Here is a 23124-nt window from a genome sequence, read left to right on the forward strand (position 1 = left end):
TTTCTCGTTCTGTCTCTTTTCTCTCTCTGTCTCTTTTCTCTCTCTGTCTCTTTTCTCGTTCTGTCTCTTTTCTCGTTCTGTCTTTTCTCTCTCTCGTTCTGTCTCTTTTCTCTCTCTCTCTCTCTCTCTCTGTCTTTTTTCTCTCTCGTTCTGTCTTTTTGTCTTTTTTCTCTCTCTCTCGTTCTGTCTTTCTTTTTGATAGAGATGGCTTCCGGCCATTCTGATATTAGCCACAGTACTAGCCTACAGTAGATCATGTGCAACACTTGGTCTAGCTAGCACATTAGGCTGGAAACACAATAGCTTCATTTGATTCCATCTCTCACATTTTTAATATCTCAAGGGAAGACATTTGCATATTATATTATTTCATAGCAAAGTTCAATTCAGATTCCGACACCGTCGGTCTCCCTTTGTTCTGTTGACCGCCGTCGAACAAGGGTAGAACAAGGGTATCCATTTGTCATTATATTTAGAATTTCACAGTCACCCTCCAGTCCAGACTGCTTGGCAGTTTCTGACTAAATGAATATTTACGTTCTCTAACACTAAATGTGTGTGTCTTTTAATTGCCTGGATTGGAATATTTGGACTGCTTGTTAGTACAGAAGCGCCCAGGCTAATGGTCAACCAGCAGCATGTGTGGTCATACATACTGCATGATTGTGTGTCCACGGTGATGCTGTTCATTCCCTGACGTGTGTGTGTGTGTGTGTGTGTGTGTGTGTGTGTGTGTGTGTGTGTGTCGTAAGGCTAGTCTACACACTTCTGTCAGACTGGGAGCTGCTGACACAGAGGATACCCTGCCCGCTGGTCACTCTTCTCTCTCTCCTCCTCCTCCTCTTCTCTCTCTCTCTCCTCTTCTCTCAGGGCTGTACTGGCATGGGAAACAAATGTTAACATTGCCAAAGCAAGTGAAGTAGGTAATAAACAAAAGTGAAATCAAAATTAACAGTAAACATTACACTCACAAAAGTTCCAAAAGAGACAAAGACATTTCAAATGTTATATTATGTGCAAATAGTTAGAGTGCTAAAGGGAAGATGAATAAACATAAATATAGGTTGTGTTTACAATGGTGTTTGTTCTTCGCTGGTTGCCCTTGTGGCAACAGGTCACAAATCTTGCTGCTGTGATGTCACGCTGTGGTATTTCAATCAGTAGATATGGGAGTTTATTGAAATTGGGTTTGTTTTTGAATTCTTTGTGGATCTGTGTAATCTGAGGGAAATATGTGTCTCTAATATGGTCATACATTTGGCAGGAGGTTAGGAAGTGCAGCTCAATTTCCACCTCCAGGCTGTGTGCACTCTGCCCACAAAATGTCTTCTCTTGAGAGCTAGGTCTGCCTACGCCGGCCTTTCTCTCTCTGTTCTTCTCTACCCACTGTGCAATCTTTTCCTACAGATCCAATTTCTTTCTCTCTTCCCTAATTTCCCCCACTTCTTTTGTTCCTTTTCCCACAGCTACTCCCTCTCTTCCAGTGTCAGAGGTGACCTGTCCCTGCAGGTGTCATGTCACATTGTGTTCCTGTGTCCTGTTTAGGGGGGGAGGGGGTCAGAATGTGACTAGGTCAGATATGCTTGTGGGACTGCAGCTGCCCTCCCTGTGCTCTACTCTCCCTGACCCTGTCAAGTTCACCCTGAGCCACAGTCACATACCTGAAGATGCAGGGAGAGAAGTCATTGCCTGACGCTGTTCATTCCCTGCCGTGTGTGTGTGTCGTCAGGCTAGTCTACACACTGCTGTCAGACTGAGAGCCGCAGACACAGCAGACACGGAGGATACCCTGCCCGCTGGTCACAGGCTGTGGTGCTCTTCTCGCGCTCTTTCACTCTCCCTTCCTCTCTCGCTCGCTCTCTTGCTCTCGCATTCATTCTTTCTCTCGCGCTCTTCCCCTCTCCTTTGTCTTGTTCTTTCTCTCGCTCTCCCTCTCCCCTCGCTCCCTCTTCTGTTCCTTTGTTCTCCTCTACCTACTCTTCAATCAGTTCCTGCAGATCCAATTTCTCTCTCTCTTCCTAATCTCCCCCCCACCTTCCCTTTTCCACAGCTACTCCCTCTCTTCCAGTGTCAGAGACAGGTGTCATGTCACATTGTGTTCCTGTGTCCTGTTTGGGGGCGGGGGCGGGGGGGCTTGTCAGTGATGCGTGTGGGACTGGAGCTGCCCTCCCTGGCCTCTACCCTCCCTGACCCTGTCAAGTTCATTGGCCTCTCACCCTGACACCCCTCCTTCATCACCCTGACACCCCTCCTTCATCACCCTGACACCCCTCCTTCATCACCCTGACACCCCTCCTTCATCACCCTGACACCCCTCCTTCATCACCCTGACACCCCTCCTTCATCACCCTGACTCCCCTCCTTCATCACCCTGACTCCCCTCCTTCATCACCCTGCCTCCCCTCCTTCATCACCCTGAGCCACGGTCACATACCTGAGCTCCAACACGGTGGCAAACATTAGTGAAGATGCAGGGAGAGAGAGAGAGAAGTCTGTGCTTTCTAATCTGACTGGACAGGTCGTTTGGATGTGTGGCCTCTACCCTCAGTGTTGGCATACTAGCATACTGCACTTCACAGCCCCCTCTCTCCACTCCATCTCCTCCTCTTCCCCTCCTCCAGTTGTCATCGCATCTACAGTGGGTTCTGTCCTGCTGCCCTCAGGCTGTTCTGGTCTGTCCTCCTCTGACGCTCCTCATCGTTAAGCAGAGTGCTTGGGTCTGTGGTCAGACAGATGTGGCTTTGTGTCTGGACTATGTGGGAATGAAGCCGCCCTGGTGGCAGAGTTCTTCAGCCTGCTAGTAATTCTCTTCCCCCTCTACTGTAGCTAGCGGCAGGGGGGGGGGGTCTCAGAGGGCCACTGGTATTAGTGGGCCACAAATAAACATGGAGTAGGCGAGAGGACTGGACCACAATAACACACAGAGCGGCGAGGGAGCGAAGGTCAAACCACAGAAACCACGTCCTGGTTCAGTCTGTTGGTCTCGGGACTGGGGTTCTGTGGACTTGCGCGTGTCACTGCAATGGTCACCCACTGCAGTGCTAGTGAACCGGACTGTAGCCCCTCTCCGTCTCTCTTCCTCCTCCTCTCGCTACCGTTCTGTCATTCTATCCCGCTGATAAAGACACTCCCCGTGGAATGTTAGTCATTTGGCCTCCTCACCTCACCTCCTCAGTGTTTGTGTCTTATGGCTCACTTGCTGCCATCGCTTCTTGAGGTGGTTGGACGTGCAGACTTTGATTGATTGAACATGTTTGTGTGAGCACAGCCAGAGCTGGCAGGACATCGATCGACAGGCTGCCGTCGCACTAATCGTACAGGTCTGGCAGATATATACACACACACACACACACACACACCCTTCTAGCCCACCTGATTAATGCGACTGGTTGAGACAGGTGTGCCGGGGTGCAGGTGATGCTCATTGAAAGGTCCTCGATTTGTCTCTCTCACCACGTCTGACATTGGGCAGCTGTGCAGCGATGACTCGCCCTGGATGAAGAAGCGTCCATACAGGCATGTTGCTACGGCGACGGTGGTCTTAGTGGTCCAGCTGATGGACCTACTATCCTGCTTTTTCCCCAGTCATAGTATTTCCTTCCCGCTGTGGGACGTCTCTGACTGCTTGGCTGTATATTCCTGTTCCCCCAGGGTTGTTGTTGTGGTTTGTGTGTTTCCTCTGGAAATATGTGTATCAGTGGGGGAGAAGGTCACAGCATTTTTATGGAGAAGGAATGACAAGCTCCCTTCTGCTGACTCTTCACTCCAAAATGAAATGAGCCCAATAACATATTGTTAAAATTGTTTGCTAAAATTATTTTAAAGTATTGGACCATGCATATAGCTAGTGATTTTGAGGGGGGGTGGATAGTTACATATCGGGATATAATTTTTGACGATGTATCATTTTGACAATATTGCAATATTATTTTTGCGCTAGTTGGCTGTACCTGCACCAAAACGCCAGTATTTTTCATTCATAGCTTGTTCTCCATCTTCTTTTTAAAAATGAGGCTAATTTGTTTTCAGCACTTTTGTTTCCATAACTGATCAAAATGTGATGTTCTCATGGCTCTCTTTTGTCCCTCTGCAGCAGACATGTGATGAGTAATAGGGTTGGAACATCGAATCGCAATAAAATCACAGTATCGAATCACAATATTATATAGAATCGGGAGAATCTCAATACATATCATATCAGCAGCAAAGTATCGTGATAATATCGTATTGTGAAGTCCCTGGCAATTCCCAGCCCAACATATAGCCCATTCATATTATCAGGTATACCATAAGCAATTAGCATTATCATCTGTGGCCCAACTGATGCAGCAAAGTGGCTATAAATAAATATAATTGAAGGGCCGAGTTTCTATCTGCATTTACCCTATTGGGCTAATCATTAGCTCGATCCCGAATGTGATCTTTTTAAAATATTTTTTTTACCCTTTTTTCTTCCCAATTGGTAGTTGCAGTCTTGTCTCATCGCTTCAACTCTTGTACGGACTCAGGAGAGGCAAAGGTCGAGAGCCGTGCGTCCTCCGAAACACAACCCAACCAAGCCACACTGCTTCTTGACAAAATGCCCACTTAACCCGGAAGCCAGCCACATCAATGTGTCGGAGGAAACGTATTGGTGCTGTGGCGCCCGGCCCGCCACGAGTCGCTAGTGCGCGATGGGACAAGGACATCCCTGCCGGCCAAACCCTCCCCTAAACCGGACAGCGCTCCCGTAAACCGGACCCAATTGTGGGTCTCCCGGTCGCGGCCGGCTGCGACATAGCCCAGACTCGAACCCAGAATCTCTAGTGGCATAGCTAGCGCTGCAATGCAGTGCCTTGGACCACTGCGCCACTCGGGAGCTCCCGAATGTGATCTTTTAACTAGTTCGCATCATATTGATGAATTTTATGTTCCAAAAAATTGCATGGTATTCTGCCACCCGGGGTAAAACTCCCCTGTCTGTACTTCTCCCAGAAACCACATCATGTCACCATTCTCCCCCGAACACTTTCCCTGGTTGCCACTCTTGCTCAACAAAAAAAACCTCATGTCTCATCACAATTGAAGTTACGCCCTCAAAAAAATATTTGAGGTAGGGTGGCGTTTTTACCCCAAGTTACCCTACAATAGACACATGTTACATTTAGCCCCACTCTCCCCTATGCACTCAGGAATAAAGTAGGATCTCCCTCTTTTTAGCAAAGGCCATTTTAAAACGTCTGTTTCTCCCGTCATTGCATTGAGCCTCGCTGTGCATGGCATTCGCAACTGAAATACACCTCGAGAGGAATAGCCTATTTCTCTCGCATAGAACACACAACAACAACAACAACAAGTCTAGGTAAATAGATATACTATTCTACTATTGGGGTCAGTTTTTTTTTTCTATTCTTTGTTTAAAGAGGAAAAGTCCATGTGGACTTCACTGTTCTCGGATCTTCAAAATATTATTTCGTGTGCCGTATTTTTTTGGGCCTTAGTGGCAATGATTTTTGCCGCGGTGCCGCGCCACAGCTAAATGACTGCAGCTCAAACACTTTTATGGGCGTGTGTGTGTGTACGTGTGTGCGTGCCCCTGCTTTGACACACCAGAGGGCATGGAGGCCTGTGCTGTTAATCCGCTGTACCGGGATCATTAGTGCCATCATCACACTGTCGCTGGATGAATGAACTGGGGCCTGTTATCGCCACTCGTATCCCACACCGGAGATGGATGGTAGCGGAAGGCGGCCCCTGCTCACTGCCCAGCCACCTACATCTTCCATTAGGATGGATTCTCACAACATAGGCCTATACCCATGAGGTGTGGAGAAAAATGTGCTTTTGTGACACACTCCTCAGTCAGAGACCAAATAAAACGTGATATTGTATTCTGCTGTTTTTCCGTGGGTGGGTGGGTGGGTGGGTGTGTGTTCCGCAGGTTCCCGCGTGAGGCTAGGTGGTTGGCCATCTGTTAAGACTCCTGCTTGGCACTGGTTGGCAGGGCCGTCTGGTCTGTTTGTTCCTCAACACACTGAAGTCCCAGGGATGTCTTTACTGAACCCAGCAGGAGACCGCTTGCTCCCGTCTGGAGCTTCACAAAGAGTTCGAGGTGTTTCATGCCTCAGTCAGGACTGTAGATAAGGTGCTGTCTGGGAACGATCAATGAATCCCCTCACAGAGGTTTTCATAGAGACTTTTGGGCCTTTGTCTGCCTCAGGACTGGACTGGGTACAGGACATGGGAAGGAACGATTGGGAATGCTGTAGGAAATCCCTCGCTGAGAGCTGGGAATCGACGTCTAGTGACTTGTTTGCTCCACTCTGTGCTCAGGAGCCAGGCGGTTTGCCAGGACGGGCCTTGGCTGTGGAGAGGGAAAAGCGCAGTCACAGGGAGGATTCTGCTGTCAGCTCCAGGTTTGGCCCGGGGACCACCACAGTCTCTCTCCCAGCATGAAGTCACCTCAGCCAGGGAGGATTCTGCTGTCTGCTCCAGGTTTGGCCCGGGGACCACCACAGTCTCTCTCCCAGCATGAAGTCACCTCAGCCAGGGAGGCTTCTGGCTCCTAGCGATGACACAATGGAACCTGTGACACACTGAGAGTGGAAGGGAAGCATTTCAGGGCTACCAGACTCTTACGGTGATTTCTATTGGAGGCCTGAGGACACAGCTGAAGACACTGGCCTGTGTTCGGAATCCGATCTGGATGCAGTCCGTGGTGAATACGCCTGGTTAAACCACTGTATAGGAGCTGTTCAGTGTTCAACGAATGGAGGACGAGGCCTTACAGAACAGGGTGGTCAGTGAGTGAACAGCCGTTCCTGGTTTTACCACTCTGTGGAATCTCAGGCAGGACCGGAGAGGTTTTTGTGTCGGTCAGACTCAGATCCGGAGACGTGACCAACTGTGGAAAGCAAAGAACAGGGAAGAGTGCAGCGCAGGAAGCTGCGGCAGTGTACTATTCTGAGTGAAAGAGGGTGAGGTGCCCATAAAGAAACGCGCCTACCCTCACGCCTTTGTTTATTCTCTAAAACAAAACAATTTGCATAGGCACTTTGAAGGATGGATGATTGAAGGGACCCGGTGTGCATTATCGCTGTACCTAAATTGCAGTGTTTGTGTGTGTGTGTGTGTGTGTGTGATGGAGGGGGTTTGAGGAGGATGGTGTAAGGGGAGGAGGGGGTGGCAGTGGGCGGGTATCCAAACAGAGGGTAGTTAATGAGCAGCATCCTAACACACGCGCACACAGTCACACGTACAGTACAGGCTATACACTGGTGTATGAATGGAGCACAGGGCTAGGTAGAGCTGTAAATAGATCAACATGCTCATCTCCTTGCTCAGCAGCCCCTGTCTGTGTCCTCTCCACCTCTGCTCTGCTCATCAGCAGACTCGCTCCTTGCAGCCAGGCAAGGCCAAAAATAGCAGCATCCAGCCTCGATGTCTGCCTCTCTCCTCCTCCTCCTCCCCGAGTGTCTCTACCACACACACACACACACACAGGCACAGTGTGATCAGAGTCTCTCCACAGCATGGCAAACACACTGTTTACTCCTCCTGCATGCCACCAAACACCACTTCATAAATTGCTGTCCTGGCAGCATTTCAATAGTCTCACCCAGGACTAGCATTACGTAGTGTCTGCTAGAAGACCTGTACACCATGCTGGCCAGTTATACTGAACAAAATATATAAACACAACATGGAACGTGTTGGTCCCATGTTTCATGAGCTGATATGAAAGATCCCAGAAATGTTCCATACGCACCCAAAGCGTATTTCCCTCAAATTTTGTGCACAAATTTGTTTACATCCCTGTTAGTGAGCATTTCTCCTTTGCCAAGATAATCCATCCACCTGACAGGTGTGGCATATCAAGAAGCTTATTAAGTAGCATGATAATTACACAGGTGCACCTTGTGCTGGGGACATTAAAAGGCCACTGTAAAATGTACGTTTTTGTCACACAACACAATGCCACAGATGTCTCTAGTTTTGAGGGAGGGTGCACTTGGCATGCTGACTGAGGGAATGTCCACCTAAGCTGTTGCCAGAGAATTTGGCAGTACATCCAACCGGCCTCCCAACTACATACCACTCGTATGGAGTCGTGTGGGCTAGCGGTTTGCTGATGTCACGTTGTGAACAGAGTGCCCCATGGTGGCGGTGGGGTTATGGTATGGGCAGGCATAAGTTAGACAACAAACACAATTTGAATTTTATCGATGGCAATTTGAATGCACAGAGAAACCGTGATGAGATCCAGAAGCCCATTGTCGTGCCATTCATCCCCCGCCATCACCTCATGTTTCAGCATGATAATGCACATCCCCATGTCACAAGGATCTGTACACAATTCCTGGAAGCTGAAAATGTCCCAGTCCATCAATGGCCTGCATACTCACCAGACATGTCACCCATTGAGCATATTTGGGATGCTCTGGATCACGTGTTCTAGTTCCTGCCAATATCCAGCAAATGCTCACAGCCATTGAAGAGTGGGACAACATTCCACAGGCCACAATCAACAGCCTGATCATCTCGTTCCAATGTGCTGCATGAGGGAAATGGTGGTCTGATCCACGCCCCTACCTTTTCTTTTTTAAGGTATCTGTGACCAATGGATGCATATCTGTAGTCCCAGTCATGTGAAATCAATCGATTTTAGTTATTTATTATTATTTTTTAGGGCCTAATGCATTCATTTCATTTGACTGATTTCCTGAAATGAACTGTAACCCAGTAAAACCTTTGACAATGTTGCATGCTGCGTTTTTATATTTTTGTTCAGTATAGTTTATAAAGCAGCAGTATACATTTCTACCCCCCCCCCGCCCCCGCCACCAGCGGGCGACTGGGGTAAATCCCTCAGACTAGAGCGATGTGATTTAAAGTAGTCATTCATCTCTTCTCTCTCTCCTCTTCCCTTCACTGCAGTCTCTGTTCTCTCCCTCCTCCTCGAACAAGTATTTTTCCCCCCCCCCTCTCTCTCTCTCTCTCTCGTGTCGTGGTGCAGGATCGCGTCTGTAGTGAACCCGCGGAACTGAACCGTCGCGTGAGATTCGACACACCCTCCCTCCCCCTCCCTCTCCCATGGGTGGCTCCATGTGCCCGATGCAGACCGGAGACAGGCACGCCACATTGATATTCCCTCAACATAGTCCTGTTTCTATTACCCTGAAGTCTAATGTAAAACGAGACCCCCCCGGCGTTTACTGTGATGTGTTTTAGAACTGCCGTGTGTCTGTGCGAGGAGTTATGACGCACCCGCCCGCATTTAAAACTCATTAGAAGGACGGGAAGATAAATGATGGTGCAGATCTTTGCTAAGCAAGCAGAAGCTTTATTGATCGACAGTATCTTCATGCGGCACCCATTAGTTTGTTCCTGCCATCCGTCCCTGCTTCTCTCCATACCATACAGGGCTATGGGAAGATGTCTGCCCAGTCAGGCCTCTGGTGGGTTTGGGCTGTGAGGTTCTCTCTCCTCTTTGTGTTGTTTGTTGTTGTTGCAGGTGCTCTGGCAGGGACGGAGGGAAACCGTGACTCTTGTGAAGCAGCATAATGGGTCGGGGGTTAGATTTGATGACGCCAGGTGCGTCTCTCCCTCAGACAAACTTGCTCGGCCTTTCCCTCTGATCGTCCTCTCTTTCTTAGTCTCTGTTTCGCTCTTTCTTTCTCTCGCCCCCTCTTACACTTCTCTCGTTCGCTCTCTACCCCCCCCCCTTCCGTCGCTCCCTGCACCCTCGTGCCCTGGCATTGAGACGGACGATGCAGGAGGCTCTCGCCAGATGTTGAGATACCGGTGTTGGGTTTCCGTAAACCTTTAGTCTCCCCCGCTATCCTCCATACAGTGTTAGGGGGACTCGGTACATGACCGGGCAGATATTATGTCCTCGACATGGGCTCAGGCTGTGTTAACGAGCCTCTCCTTCACGGTGCTCAGTTCTGTTCTCTCAACTCCATTAGAACATCTTGGCCTTGTTCTCTTGTTACTGTAAAACCCAGTTGGTATTTTGTCCATAATCCACAGTCCCAATCCCTAACCAAGTTTTGTCCATGTTCTTTATTACTCTGGCCCAGAGGCAATAGCAGAGGGATGTCCCCCCTCTACAGACCCCCATCTAAGAGGGACTTGCCCCCCTGCATCCCTCGCTCCATCCCAGATTCCCCCTCACTCTGAAGCTACATTCATCTGTGGGTTGTGCCTCAGGGCCCAAATTGTACAGAGAGAAGAGTTCTATACAGCTCCACACTCTCTTGTTCTGTGTGACCCGGAGCTTCCTGCAATCAATCAGGTCCAGTCCAGCGAGAGCATGAATGGGTATTCATCAAGATGGAGGATCTGAGTGGCTAGTTGCGCACACACGTGCATGCAAACTCTCACACACATACACCCCCTGCACACACGGGCTCATTTCCATATTTATTATAAGTCCTGCTGCTGCTCCATGCAGTGAGAGGGACTCCTATAGACGTCTGTCCTGTCTGTCTGTTCACAGACAGCAGCAGTGTACAGTAGCAGCTAGCAGGCAGCACTCCGACTGTAACTCTACAGTACTGACAGGCTGGAGCTGCTGCTGTAGTGCTGAGTCATTCAGACACGCTGCCTGCTGCAGACCTGGAGGAGGAGAGGAGATGGAGAGAGAATCATCATCGCTGCCTTCGTGTTCCTTCCTGTAGATGGTTTCTATAGAGGACTCTAGTGCCCTGCTTTAGCATGGACAGCGCCATTTGAGGACTTTCATCATTCTGAAGTAGTTAACTGGGTGGGAATTCCTATTTATACTCCTGAGCAAACATTCCAGAACTGCGGGTGGCAGTGATTCACAAACTTGGGCTTTATTGCTGTTCAAACGATGCACTCCTCCTGGTGGCAGTGTGAACTCTTTCAATTTGTTTCCCAACTCGTAGAAGAAGAATAAAATGGACTACTTCAAAATTGAGACGTCCTCAATTGTGCTGACCATGCTCTAGTAATGGGACGGCTACAATGTTGCGTCCTCTATCTAACTCTATGATAGGGCCCTGTCTGCAGTAGCCCCACAGTCCCTTCTCTTGGTCTGGTCCTCCCTCCCATTAACAAATCAGGGAGCCCCACTCGGTCGGGGGTGGTCAGGAGCTGACGGGTGGCTGGGGACTACTCTCTACTTAGACAGGAAGAGAGAGCGAGAGAGAACAGCCCTAGGGTCTAGACCTCAGTCAGACACAACTCCCTCTTTCATTTCCTCTCTCTCTCTTACTCACTCTCTCCTTAGTCTCTCTTACTCGCTCTCTCCTTAGTCTCTCTTACTCTCTTTCTTACTCACTCAGTCTCTCTAAGAGACCGAGAGAGAATCTCAGTCTCTGTCTCTCTCTCTCTCTCTCTCTTCTTGGTCTCTTTAGAAAGAGAGACTCTCACTTCCTATCTCAATCTCTTTCTCACACTGTTTTAGAAAGAGACTATCTGCCTCTCTCTTTTTATCTCTCCCCCTCACTTTATTTCTCTCTCTGTGTGTCTCTCGCTCTCTCCTTTCCTCCATCTTTCTTATTTCCTCTCGCTCCTTACCGGCCAGCTGGGTGGAAAGAATCACTTGTTTATATTTCCCCGCTGTCTGTCAGGGGCTTGTGCTGCTTGCCGGCTTCCGTTACCTAGCAACTGCAGTAGCAGCTTCACCAATGGCGTGTGTGTGTGTGTGTGTGTCTGTGTGTTACGACCGTGTTCACTAGCAAGGCACATACCTCCCCCCCCCACACACACACACACACGCGTTCCCAACTGTACCTAGCCTACCTCACAGCTCCTTTTGTCTGCCCTCTCCGCCCCCGACTGGCTCTATGCCAGTCTACCTGTCTGTCTGTCTGTCCTTAGAGAAGACGCACTCTGCCTAGTGCACTTTTCCTGCCTTGACTGTCTGTTTCTGTGGTGGTGAAAGGATTGGATGTCAGATTAGGCCGTTCTATGTAGACGTGAAGGGTTATCCGTCGGCCTGGTTGATGCCCGTGTGTTGAAACTGAAAGCGATTCACATGCTGCATTGTTTGCCACTGTCGTCTGTAAGGGGTTCCCCTGGAGAGCTGCTTTCTTTTGGTTGGCGCGGTCTCGTTTTCCCCCCCACCCGCCTCGCGATGACATAACCCCTATCTGTTTCTCCATCTATTTTGACCACTTCCTGTGTCACCCTCTGCATAGTTGCAGAGATATGCAGGATGTTGTTTTTACGTAGGCTGTTTTCTCTGCAGAAGTACTCCAATGACAACAGGTCCACCGGGTTCAGGTTGAACAATTGGGCCCAGGGAAAAAATAGAACTCCATGACCCACAACAACCCCTCCCCCGCCCCTCAATTCCCCTACAAAATGTGATATTAAGGGGCCGTGTGGCATTCTCTGTGCGGGTGCGTGAGCAGATGGGGCTGACGTGTGGGAGAGGAGAGGCTCTGTAGGTGCTGGGGCGGTGAAGCTCTGTACTGCCTCCTCCTGCTGCCAGTCCTTCCATCTCATCTGGTCTGCATGGTCTCTAGTCCCCGTCCCACAGCCACATGGTCCCTATTCAGAGTAGGATGGTATCGTATTACGTATCTGACATTAGGCCTGGACTAGGCCAAACCTGAACAGGACTATCAGTCAGCCAGCGAGGTCTAGATGGCTTTGCTTCCTTTTTCTTTTAGCTCTGTCACACACAGAATATTGTTTAAAAAAAAAAAAGTTTTACACACACAAGTTCACGATGACCTCATTCCATATCAGCCCCCCTGTCAGCGTCAGTCTCCCTCCCCTCATGGAGACAGTCCCCGTTGGTTAGCAATGACGGGCTTGACATCGTGGTGGCGTGCACTCGGGATTCAAGGCTCCTTTTACAGACCTTTTGTTGTATTTCATCAGTCTGTCTGAGCAGGGCTGGATGGCGGCATCTCTTCCCGCGGTTGGAAACTGTGTACAAGCTATTTTACTGGACCCCCTTCCTCTCTTTCTCCCCTCAGTAGAGAGGCCAATCTGTCTCCATTGTGTGCATGTCTAGTATTAATAGTATCTTAGTAAAATCAGTCATGTCACTGGCAGACTGCGTCACCGGCTGTAAATATGGTGTTTAAAGTCGGCACGCTTTTGCTTTTTGGTAAATTAACTATGAGTCGGACTACTACTTGAATTGAATCTTTAGTTTTATATCGCTGTATAATGCCGAGTGGCTTTGTGTTTTTGACTCTGTGCCAGTTTCACAGTTGTTCCTATGGGTTGAGGTAACCAACTTTTTTGTTGAGTTTGACACAGCAGCTCTGCCACATGAACACACACCGTCTGTCTGAAGGACACGGCGGACCAACGCCAACGGACATCCTCTCGCCTCTGACCACAGAACGTTGTTTGTTCACTCCCCGACGATTCTACACGGCGAATGAAGGACTAGCCTACCACTATCGCAACCAGAATTGACTCTCTCTCTCTCTCTCGTGCTCTCAGGTCAGAAGACCTGTCTCCACCTCCATGGCATCTTCCCCTACCTCTATGTGCCATACGATGGCTACGGGCAGCAGGCGGAGAGCTACCTGCGTCAGGTAGCCTTCAGCATCGACAGGGCCCTCAACGTGTCCATGGGAAACCCCTCCTCCAACACACAGCACGTCTTCAAGGTGGCACTGGTCTCCGGCATGTAAGTCTCCGCTCCCTCTCTTTTAGCTAGACCACTGTTCCTTAGTAGGGTCACTAAGTACACGGTGGAGGCTCTTTCTCAATTTGGTTTTCCTCCCATCTCCCACCTGTTTCCTCGCCTCCTTCGTCAAACCTCATTGGAGGAGATGACCCAAGGATCCTCCCCTAGGGCATTCTCCTCCTATGGGTTTTGAGTAGGAAGCGAGGAGAGAAGACACGAGGAATCAAGAAAAGACACATTGAGAACGGGGCAGAGTCTGAAGGCTCACATGTTCATGTTAGAAGGTGAATGGTAGGTGAAGTCTGTATTGTGTTGTTTTCCCAAGAGGTTCTTCTGACTGTGTCTCCCCCCCCCCCCACAGGCCTTTTTATGGATACCATGCCATGGAGAGGAAGTTTATGAAGATTTATCTGTACAATCCTCAGATGGTCAAAAGGTGAGGAGTGTGTTCTACTTTTTTTGCCTCAGCTTGCATTTCTCACCAGTCTGGAGTCTTGGAGCTGTAATAACATATATGTTAACATTTGCAATGTGTTCCTGTTGTTAGAGAGGGCTATGCTCTCTGTCTGTAGGCTAGCCTGTGTGGACATGACTATGATGCTCATTCTGTTGATATTGATCGGCCCGCTTATGTAGTACAGAGCTCTAGCGGTGTGTGTGTGTGTGTGTGTATGTGTGTCTTTTAGACAGTGTGTGTGCGTTGAGACGGAGAGACAGAGCGACTGTGCGAGAGACAAAGCAAGTACGTGTCTGTTTTGTGTAAGAGAGTGTGTGTGTGTGTGTGTGTGTGTGTGTGTGCACACCGGCTGTTATTTAGCTGCTGAAGCTATCAGTCACTGTGAGTGGAGCCGTGCTACTGCACTGATTCCGAGAGACGGGACAGAGGAGAGAGAGCGAGCGAGTGATACTGAGGGAGGAGAGCGAGCGAGAGACACTGAGGGAGGAGAGAGCGAGAGCGAGCGAGAGAGAGAGTCTAACTGGCACACTGTCTGCTCCCAGCCTGACTGACTGTTATGAGCCCCTGTCTTGTTCCAGATCAATCACTGAATCAATCAACTCTCTCCGCTCTGACCTTTTTAAAGGGGAACTGTCACTGTGGCCTACATTATTATTATGGATATTGGACCGGCCAAAAAACTGGCGGGAAGTTTCAAGTTTGAAAAGTAAAATTGCGTGTCGTCACAGTTTCTTTCCAGCGACTAGGTGAATGCGTTTTTGAATGAAAGCATATCAACTCTGGAATGAAAGCCTCTCCGACTCAATCATTTTGGAACACACAGCCTTTTCTGGACGCGAAGAACATGCCTAGGGATAGCGTACAACAACGTATCTAATGTCAAACTGTGTGTGTGGTTCCAGGGTGTGTGAGCTGTTGCAAGGAGGCGCTGTGATGAACAAGCACTACCAGCCCCACGAGGCCCACATCCCCTACCTGCTGCAGCTGTTCATCGACTACAACCTGTACGGCATGAACCTGATCAACCTGGGAGCCGTCAAGTTCCGCCGGAGCCAGCCGCGCAGAGGTAAGGGACGGGCAGGAACGGAGTAGGCTGCTTTAGGGGCCTTGTCACAAACCTGTGACCTGGCTGAGTGGTGTTGCGGGACACCTCTTTTTCTGTTGCCTGTTAGGTGTGGCTGAGGGGTGCGCAGTATGCCCAGTCATAACGTCCCAGATATGACGGGGGGGGTGTGTGTAAGAGAGGAAGAGCTGCCATGCTTTTGTTGTGGTGTATTTGTGTTCTCTACGATGGCCTTGAGATGCTTCGGGGCGGCCGCTGTAGTTCTCGTTCTCTTTCTATCTCACACACACACACAAACCTTATCGTCCTAATGCATCCTGGTCAGTGTGTAACTATCTAAAGAGTGGCTAGCAGATAACACCCTTGCTTTACAAAGACCTGAAGGTGGACTTCTTCAAAGATGACACCTCACCAACACACGGAAAAGCCTTGAGAGAGGAAGAAAAGAGTGCGGGAGAAGACTGGAAGCAATGGGGTCCGCGGCAGACCAGAGGAATAACTAGCAAGCCTGTTGAGCAGGGTAGCCTAGTGGTTAGAGCGGTGGACTTGTAACTGAAAGGTTGCAAGTTCAAACCCCCGAGCTGACAAGGTACTAATCTGTCGTTCTGCCCCTGAACAGGCAGTTAACCCACTGTTCCTAGGCCGTCATTGAAAATAAGAATTTGTTCTTAACTGACTTGCCTAGTTAAATAAAGGTAAAAAAAAAAAAAATTAAAACCTAACCTAAAAAGTGATGGTACACAGAAGATCCAGAATAGAACACTAGACCGACAACCCCCCTCCCCCATTCTTGGTACTGCATTCTTGGTGCTGTTTTTCCACCTGAGTTGGATAAACACCCAGCCATCAATCTAGAGAAATGAACAGTGAGGGCTTGAATATGGATGTGTTTACTTGTGACCTGATGAACTCAGGCTGTTGATTTGAACTTGCACTGTACATCGCTGTTTAGTATTAATATTACGCCCCACATCGCCTCTGCCAACCCGAAACGAAACCACAGACAGCCAAGCTGGGACAATCGATATCTCGTTGGAGGGCCGCGGCGGTCAGATTTCCTCCCGTCTTCCCAGGACGGGAACCTGTGACTCTCACTAGGCCCCTCGCAGGAGCAGGGCGAGAGTGGTAGAACAGTGGGATTGGAGGAGCAGGAAGGTTTCCCTCAGATCTGAGGGTTGAACTTGGCCTTGGCTTCACACGGCGCCCGACGGTTGGGAATAAAGCGGTAGATTGGCCACTTTCTGTTTGATCTTGACTAAGGCTTACGAAGCGCTAATCCCGGGCCGCGCTGAGCCGAGATGGGACAGGTATCTCCGCTCTGCAGTTGTCTTCATGCCTGAGCGAGTCTCCTGGGCCAGGGGAGGCAGAACCCAGCGTGACACCACCACGCATGGAAGGGTTAATGAATAGGCCAGGAACCCCCACCCCCGCTTCAGATGAACAGGTTCTTAACAATGTTCACGCAACACTCTCCCCAGACAAAGAGAGGGCCACTTCCTGGATTTTGACGCAATCAACGGAAAATGGGTTGCAAAGAATCAAAAAGTACAAAGGGGCTGAAACTCTGCGATAATGTTCACCTGTTTATATTCTCCTTTGTACAACACCTAGTTGAAAGGGAGTTTGTAATCTGGGATCAAGTGAAGACGATGACAAAGGACCTGGGATTCTAGAAAGCTGTGTAGATCCAAATGAATTGGAAATACTGAGCTGGTATGCTTTTCTTTTTGCGTTTTGCTCTATGTTGAAGACACAATGTCTGTAGACTGGTTTACCCCCCCCAAAAAATCAATTGGCTTCCATCACATGATTCACATGTCTTTGTGTGTCTGTGTGCACGTGTCTCTTGAACAGAGGGATTTCCCCCAGATCGCCAGGGCTGCAGCAGGCCAGCCACCAGCCCCTTGAAGAGCCCCTGTACCTCCAGACTGAGCGACAGTACGCTGGGAGGAATGTTTGTCCGCTGGGAGGAGGATGCCATAGCCTGGTGAGCCACGCCAGCACAGACCGGCTCCAATGACATGCTCTGGGCCAATGCAGCGTTGTGTTTTTAGGTCTTGTCTGTACATTTCTGTCCGTGTAGGATTTAGCGTGTAATGTGCATCCATGTTCTGTGCTCACCTCTTGCTCTCTCGCTCGCCCAATCTGCATGATCTCCTTCTCTCTTCTCCCCCCCTCTCTCTAATGCAGTTCCCTGGTCCTGGAGGATGTGGAGAAACAGAGCACATGTGAGCTGGAAGTGGATGCTGTGGCTGTAGACATCCTCAACCGTCTGGAAATAGAGAGTAAGGACGGCGAGAAACTGGGAAACAACATATTTTTAGTCATATATAAAAACCGCCAGTCAGACAGTCCGACAGACGCACAAGGAGAGACTGAGGTTAATGACTCCACTGACTCCACTGCTCTGACTGTGCAACACAGTCAAGGAACGAAGGCTTTTCCTCGTCAAACCTTGGGTGCGTCTCAAATGGCACCCTATTCCCTATGTAGTGCACTACTTTTGACCAGAGCCCTTTAGGAGCCCTATATATAGGGTTCCATTTGGGACCCCTACCTATGTAACCCAGATGAGCGATGGAGGCCTTCTCCAGATCAAACAGTCTGTCTCGCACCCCACTGCCAGGCTCCTGCTCTCCAGCACATCCGAGCGTTAGATCAGTGGCCACCCGGGCCAAAACAAACACTGTCCACTCACCCCGTCTCTCTGTAGTCTCGTCTTTCTCCGACCTTCTGTTAGGGAGGGGGAGAGAGCGAGGGAGAGAGAAACAGGGGGGTGTAGGATGGAAGACTGGAAGAGCAGATTGAACTGGGAACATGAAGCAAAAATAGAGCATTCTGTTAAAAACATGCGTGAATATGCATCTGCCATTGGAATGTGTTCCCAGACCTCATAGTATCTCAATCCAGTATGAACTATTTCTACAGTCTTTCTGCCATTCGTGATAAATGTTAGGAACAGAATGACACAGCAGAAACAAAGTGCTTGGTTGTGTTTTAGATTAGCTGTGCTCAGAATACGGAGTGTGGGAAACACACACACACACACACCATTATCTGGCAGAAAAGGGGTCACGCCAGGGCAGTCCACATATGTGCCTTCAGCAAGTAGATTTTCCATCTGCCCAAAAAACAGACATACAAACTCACTGTTGAGAAGGAAATGGTTTGAGGAATGATTCTGATTTCGAGCTCTTGTCCAGTTTTGAGTGGTTAGTGGTGATCTGAGCTCTTTAACTTTGTGTGCGTCAATGTACTCTTTGAAACAAAGGCCCTCATTCAACCAACTGTAGATGGGAAATGCAGAGGCCCTCATTCAACCGACTGATCTATGCCGACTGTGTGTGTGTGTGTGTGTGTGTGTGTGTGTGTGTGTGTGTGTGTGTGTGCAGATGTGTGTGTGCAGCAACCCTGGCCTGCAGGCCATCTGGGAGGACGAGAAGCAGAGGCGACGAGAGAAGAACCAGTCATCTCAGATGGAGACCCCACAGTCACAGGGTGAGTGAACCAGTCATCTCAGAGACCCCACAGTCACAGGGTGAGTGACTGACGGCAATATACGTCCTCACAGCCCATTCCTCCATTAGCCACCACCACAGTTAAACTTCCAGCAGGTCTACCTACCTACAAGCGTATCGGCCCGAATGTAAAAGTGACTGACAAAATAATGGAAACACAAACCTAGTGTCCTAATGGGGAGTTGGGCCACCACGAGCCAGAACGGCTTCAATGCACCTTGGCATAGATTCTACAAGTGTCTGTTGGAGGGATGCAAAACAATTCTTAACATGAGAATTTCCAGTGTTTGGCGTTTTGTTGATGGTGGTGGAAAAACGCCGCTTCGGGCGCCTCTCCAGAATCTCTCATAAGTGTTTAAATTGGGCTGAGATCTGGTGACTGAGACGGCCATGACGTATGATATACATTGTTTTCATGCTCGTCGGACCATTCAGTGGCCAGGATGGAAGTGCTTCACCATAGGTTGAAGGCGATCACTCAAAATGCCTGGCTTTTGCCTCTCTCTCTCTTAAGGGGTTGAGTTGACCTAACCCAGGGGTCTTCAACAGGTAGATCGCAGTCCGCTTATGAGTAGCTAGCCAATCAATTCTGAACGTGCGTGCATTTTTCCATCACAAACTGTCATTACCAGCTGATATCGACTCAAAAGCCACATTGACATGATGGTTAGCCACTATTAGCTTAAAAAGCCAAATGTAACGCAATATCTGCTAACTAATTTACAGCAATATTGTCCATCCTGTCTCTGTCTGTCTGTCTGTCTGGACCGTGCTTTTGTCTCACGCCGTATGTAGCCAGTTAGCGTTGCTAATGACCACGTCTTTTGGGTTGAGTAAACAGAGGCTTTCCACCAAAACCTTCTCAATTAAATGTGAACTGCAAAGTAGGCTTGCCTAGCATGACTGTTTGTTTCATTTGGGTGGCCGTTGTTTTGCGAACTCTGCCGTGACATGTAACAGCAGAAAGGTCATTCGACCGACACATTCTTCTCTTGCTAGATGGGCAATTGTAGGGGAATTCCAGTTTTTCCAGGCTTACATTTATTTCTTCTGATGTGATTTAAGCATTTACTCAGAACATTTCTGTTGTTTCTCTATGAATATTTGTTATATTGAGGAGGAGAAACACACTTTTTTTTTGACAGAGAAATCCGAATATAATTTTAAGGGGCCTGTCATGCCAAATGATGTGTACTAACCATTATTGTACCAGGTATATTGACAGAAAACACATCTCTTGTACACCAAAGACCCAGGGAAGGGTTACAAGTTAAAGAAGAGAACAAAAATGAGTTGCTCGGGTTATGTTTTTTAAAGTAGCTCTCATGCTAGAAAAGGTTTGCGACCCCTGACCTAAACCATGCCAGGAAAATGCACCCCCACACCATAACGGAGCCGCCAGAACATCTACTCAACTGTTTTTATTATTTTTGCTGTTACCTGTAAGTCAATGCCAGTGGAGGCTGCTGTGGGGAGGACAGCTCATAATAATGGCTGGAATGGAGCGAATGGAATGGCGTCCAACAGGTGGAAACCATCCTTTTGATGTATCTGATACCATTCCAACCTATTCCCCTCCAGTCATTACCACGAGCCCATCCTCCCCAATAAAGGTGCCATCAATCTCCAGTGGTCTATGTCCCACATTATGTGCCATCTGCTTGCTGGTACATGCATGGACCAGGTAATAAATCATCTAGGCTCGTCTCTGTCACGATTCATGCGTATCTGAGTCTGACTGCTGTCCCGTGTACATCACACATACATCAAAGTGTAATAATTGAACCTCTGCCTGCGTTTGGTGCTCCTCCAGATCGTGGGTTTGTCGCCTCGACGGAGAGCGAGAGGGCCTTCATGCAGAGATTCAAGGAGATCCTGAAGGAAAATGAGTTTGATGTGTAAGTAACAACTTTCCCCCCCACAAGCTTGCTGTCTTTAAGAGGGGAAATGGCTCACCACAAGAGTTTCCCATAGTCCTTAGGGTAACTTGACTGTTAGTCATCGTCGGACAAACAGTTGCTCAACATTGCGTAAGTGGATAGCTGTGCTCTGTTTGGTTTGGGAAGTTGAGGGGGCGGCAGGGGTGGTCTTTGAGAGTAAACATCTGCTGCTTTCAAGACAAGATGTCTACCGCCAGAGAACACATAAGTTGCGTTTTAGAGAGAATCTACATCTGGTCTGTCTTTCATTCTTTATGTTAAAGCGGCTACTTATTTCCCCCATGCCTTTTTGGTTAGTGTATTACTGTCTTTGTCTATATGAGATGGTGACTGCATGCCTCTTCCTGGTTCATCTCAACACTGTCAGTGGCTGGGCCAGAGAGGATGGGGGGGGGGGGGGTTAGTCCAGGGTTGACGGGGTCATTGCTGTCTAATATCCCAGGGCTCTCCCTGTTCCCCCTCCTTGCCGAGCAGAAAGAATTTCCTGTTATAAATAAAAGTACAGTTGGCCCGGTGTGTGCTGTTACATCAGGTCCAGATGGCTCCTGCTCACAAAGCTAAGTTGATACCAATGGGAGGAAAGTGAAACGGCTCTATCAAAGGCCAGGCCAGTATGGGAGCAGTTTGGGCTCTGGCACAGGGACTCGTTTCCTCTCACGTGATAGAGCTGTGGCTTGGCAGCACTGTGACACACACACATTCCCAGATCACAACTCTCACTGGTTGGCTGGCGTGCTCTCGCATGTATACACATTGTCTTTGATTTGAGTCTCTCTTTCTCTCTCTTGTCTGTCTCTGTCTGCCTATTGCACATCTAAAGTTGTCCACTACTCTCTTATGTGCTTTTTTAAAAAGCTATTATTTAGTTGCTCTCTCTCGCTCTCTCTCTCTCTCTCTCTCTGATTGTTACCACAGACAGACAGGCAGGCAGGCTGTACTGTAGTAAGTACAGGCGAGCAGAGTTTGCAGAGGGGAGGAGGCAGAGTCGGGAGCTGAAATGTTTTAATCGCTGCAGGAATCTCCTGGCACCTGCTGGGCTCCCTCGTTTAGCCACCAAAGTCATTAGCAACGAGACTAATTAACACCAGATCGAGACAGTCGTGAGCACAGAGGCCCGTCTCTGGAGCCCCCCTGCACTCCTTCATCCGCCCCGCAATAAGAAATGAGACGTACAGAATAGAATATTGATTTTTTTGGGGGGGGACTAGTGCCTGCACTAGTACCTGCATTGCTTGTTCTACCTTTTCCACCTTGCATATTATTCAATATTTGGTTGAGTTGATAAGTAGTGAGTTGCTAAGCAATGCAGGGGTGCAGCACAGGACAAAGCGGATGGCAGAGCCTGATAGGGAGAGGCATCTGGAGGAGAGCCCAAAGTACTGCTGGCCACCTGCCAGCTTTCCATTCATACCTCCTGCACACACACACACTCCCTCTTCTCTTTCTCTCTATCCCACACTCTTCTCTCACTCGTTCTCCCTCTCTCTGTCTCTCTCTCTCTCTCTCTCACACACACACTGCACACACATCTCCTGATTAAGACAATAAGGATTGCTAATAAAACATGACTGCTGCAGCGCTTGGTCTCAGGGACCTCGTCTATGACTCAAGTAATAACCTTAGCAACAGTCTCCCTTTGAACGGTCTTATCACTCTTTTTCTTCTTTAAAAAAAAAACAGGACTCAGTCCGGGTCTGTGGATGACGCGGCAGAGGAGCAGGATCCATCCCCAGCTGAACTGTCTCTACACCCTGATGTCCTGACCCCAGAGCTGCTGCAATGTACACCAGCCAACCTGGTGGAGGCGCATAGAGGCTCCCAGACAGGTGAGCAAGGCGTCTCCCTCTGCCCACTGGCCCTCTGCTAGACTAGACACTAAGGGGGATGTGGCGTTAACTCTCCTCCCAATTCTCCGACTGGCCCTCTGCTAGACTGTCTGAATGCCAGAGAAGGTGGATCGACATTCGTCCAAATGATATCCTATCACTCCTACTGTGACTGAATTTCAAGTGTGACACAGTGTTGGTCTACATTAGCCTAATCTGCTCGCTCAGTCTGCCAAGTCTCCCGTAGGACCAGTGGAAATGCTAGGGAAGCAAGGCGACTGGCACACACGGAGACAGAATGGAGTACGGCCGGGCCTCATGCTGAACCACTCACTGTGTCTCGTGTCCCAAATGGCACCCTATTCCCTGTATAGTGTATGACGTTTGACCAGGGCCCATGGGGTTCTGGTCAAAAGTGGTGCCCTGTGTAGGGAATAGGGTGCCATTTGGGACACGTGCACTCTGTTTGTCAGTAATGATAACCTTCTCTCCCTCTCTCCCGCCACTCAGACACTAAAAGGAGCCGTGGTAAAGACCAGGAGGAGGCCATTGTGGATGAGGAGGCCATTCTGAGTCTGTTGGAGAGCAGTCAGACCTTTCTCCCACTCTCCCAGAAATCCAACCACTCACCCATACTAGGTAGGCAAACATACTGCACTGTGTTCATCGGATATATGGAGAACAGCTTATCCTACTGCTCTTATGTCCTTTTCG

General features: G+C 49.1%; 1 protein-coding gene across 1 annotated transcript in view; it reads left to right on the top strand.

Moving 5' to 3' along the window:
- The window catches only part of rev3l (REV3 like, DNA directed polymerase zeta catalytic subunit), a 50548-nt gene that overhangs the window by 12372 nt on the left and 15052 nt on the right, over positions 1–23124 (top strand). The window contains 9 exon segments of the mRNA XM_042300670.1: positions 13417–13606; positions 13968–14042; positions 14966–15129; positions 16981–17113; positions 17317–17423; positions 18532–18624; positions 20458–20542; positions 22265–22410; positions 22921–23049. Of these exon segments, the coding sequence (XP_042156604.1) occupies positions 13417–13606; positions 13968–14042; positions 14966–15129; positions 16981–17113; positions 17317–17423; positions 18532–18624; positions 20458–20542; positions 22265–22410; positions 22921–23049 (1122 nt within the window).

This window comes from Oncorhynchus tshawytscha, linkage group LG18 (genome assembly GCF_018296145.1).
Source record: "Oncorhynchus tshawytscha isolate Ot180627B linkage group LG18, Otsh_v2.0, whole genome shotgun sequence".
Taxonomy (NCBI): Eukaryota; Metazoa; Chordata; class Actinopteri; order Salmoniformes; family Salmonidae; genus Oncorhynchus; species Oncorhynchus tshawytscha.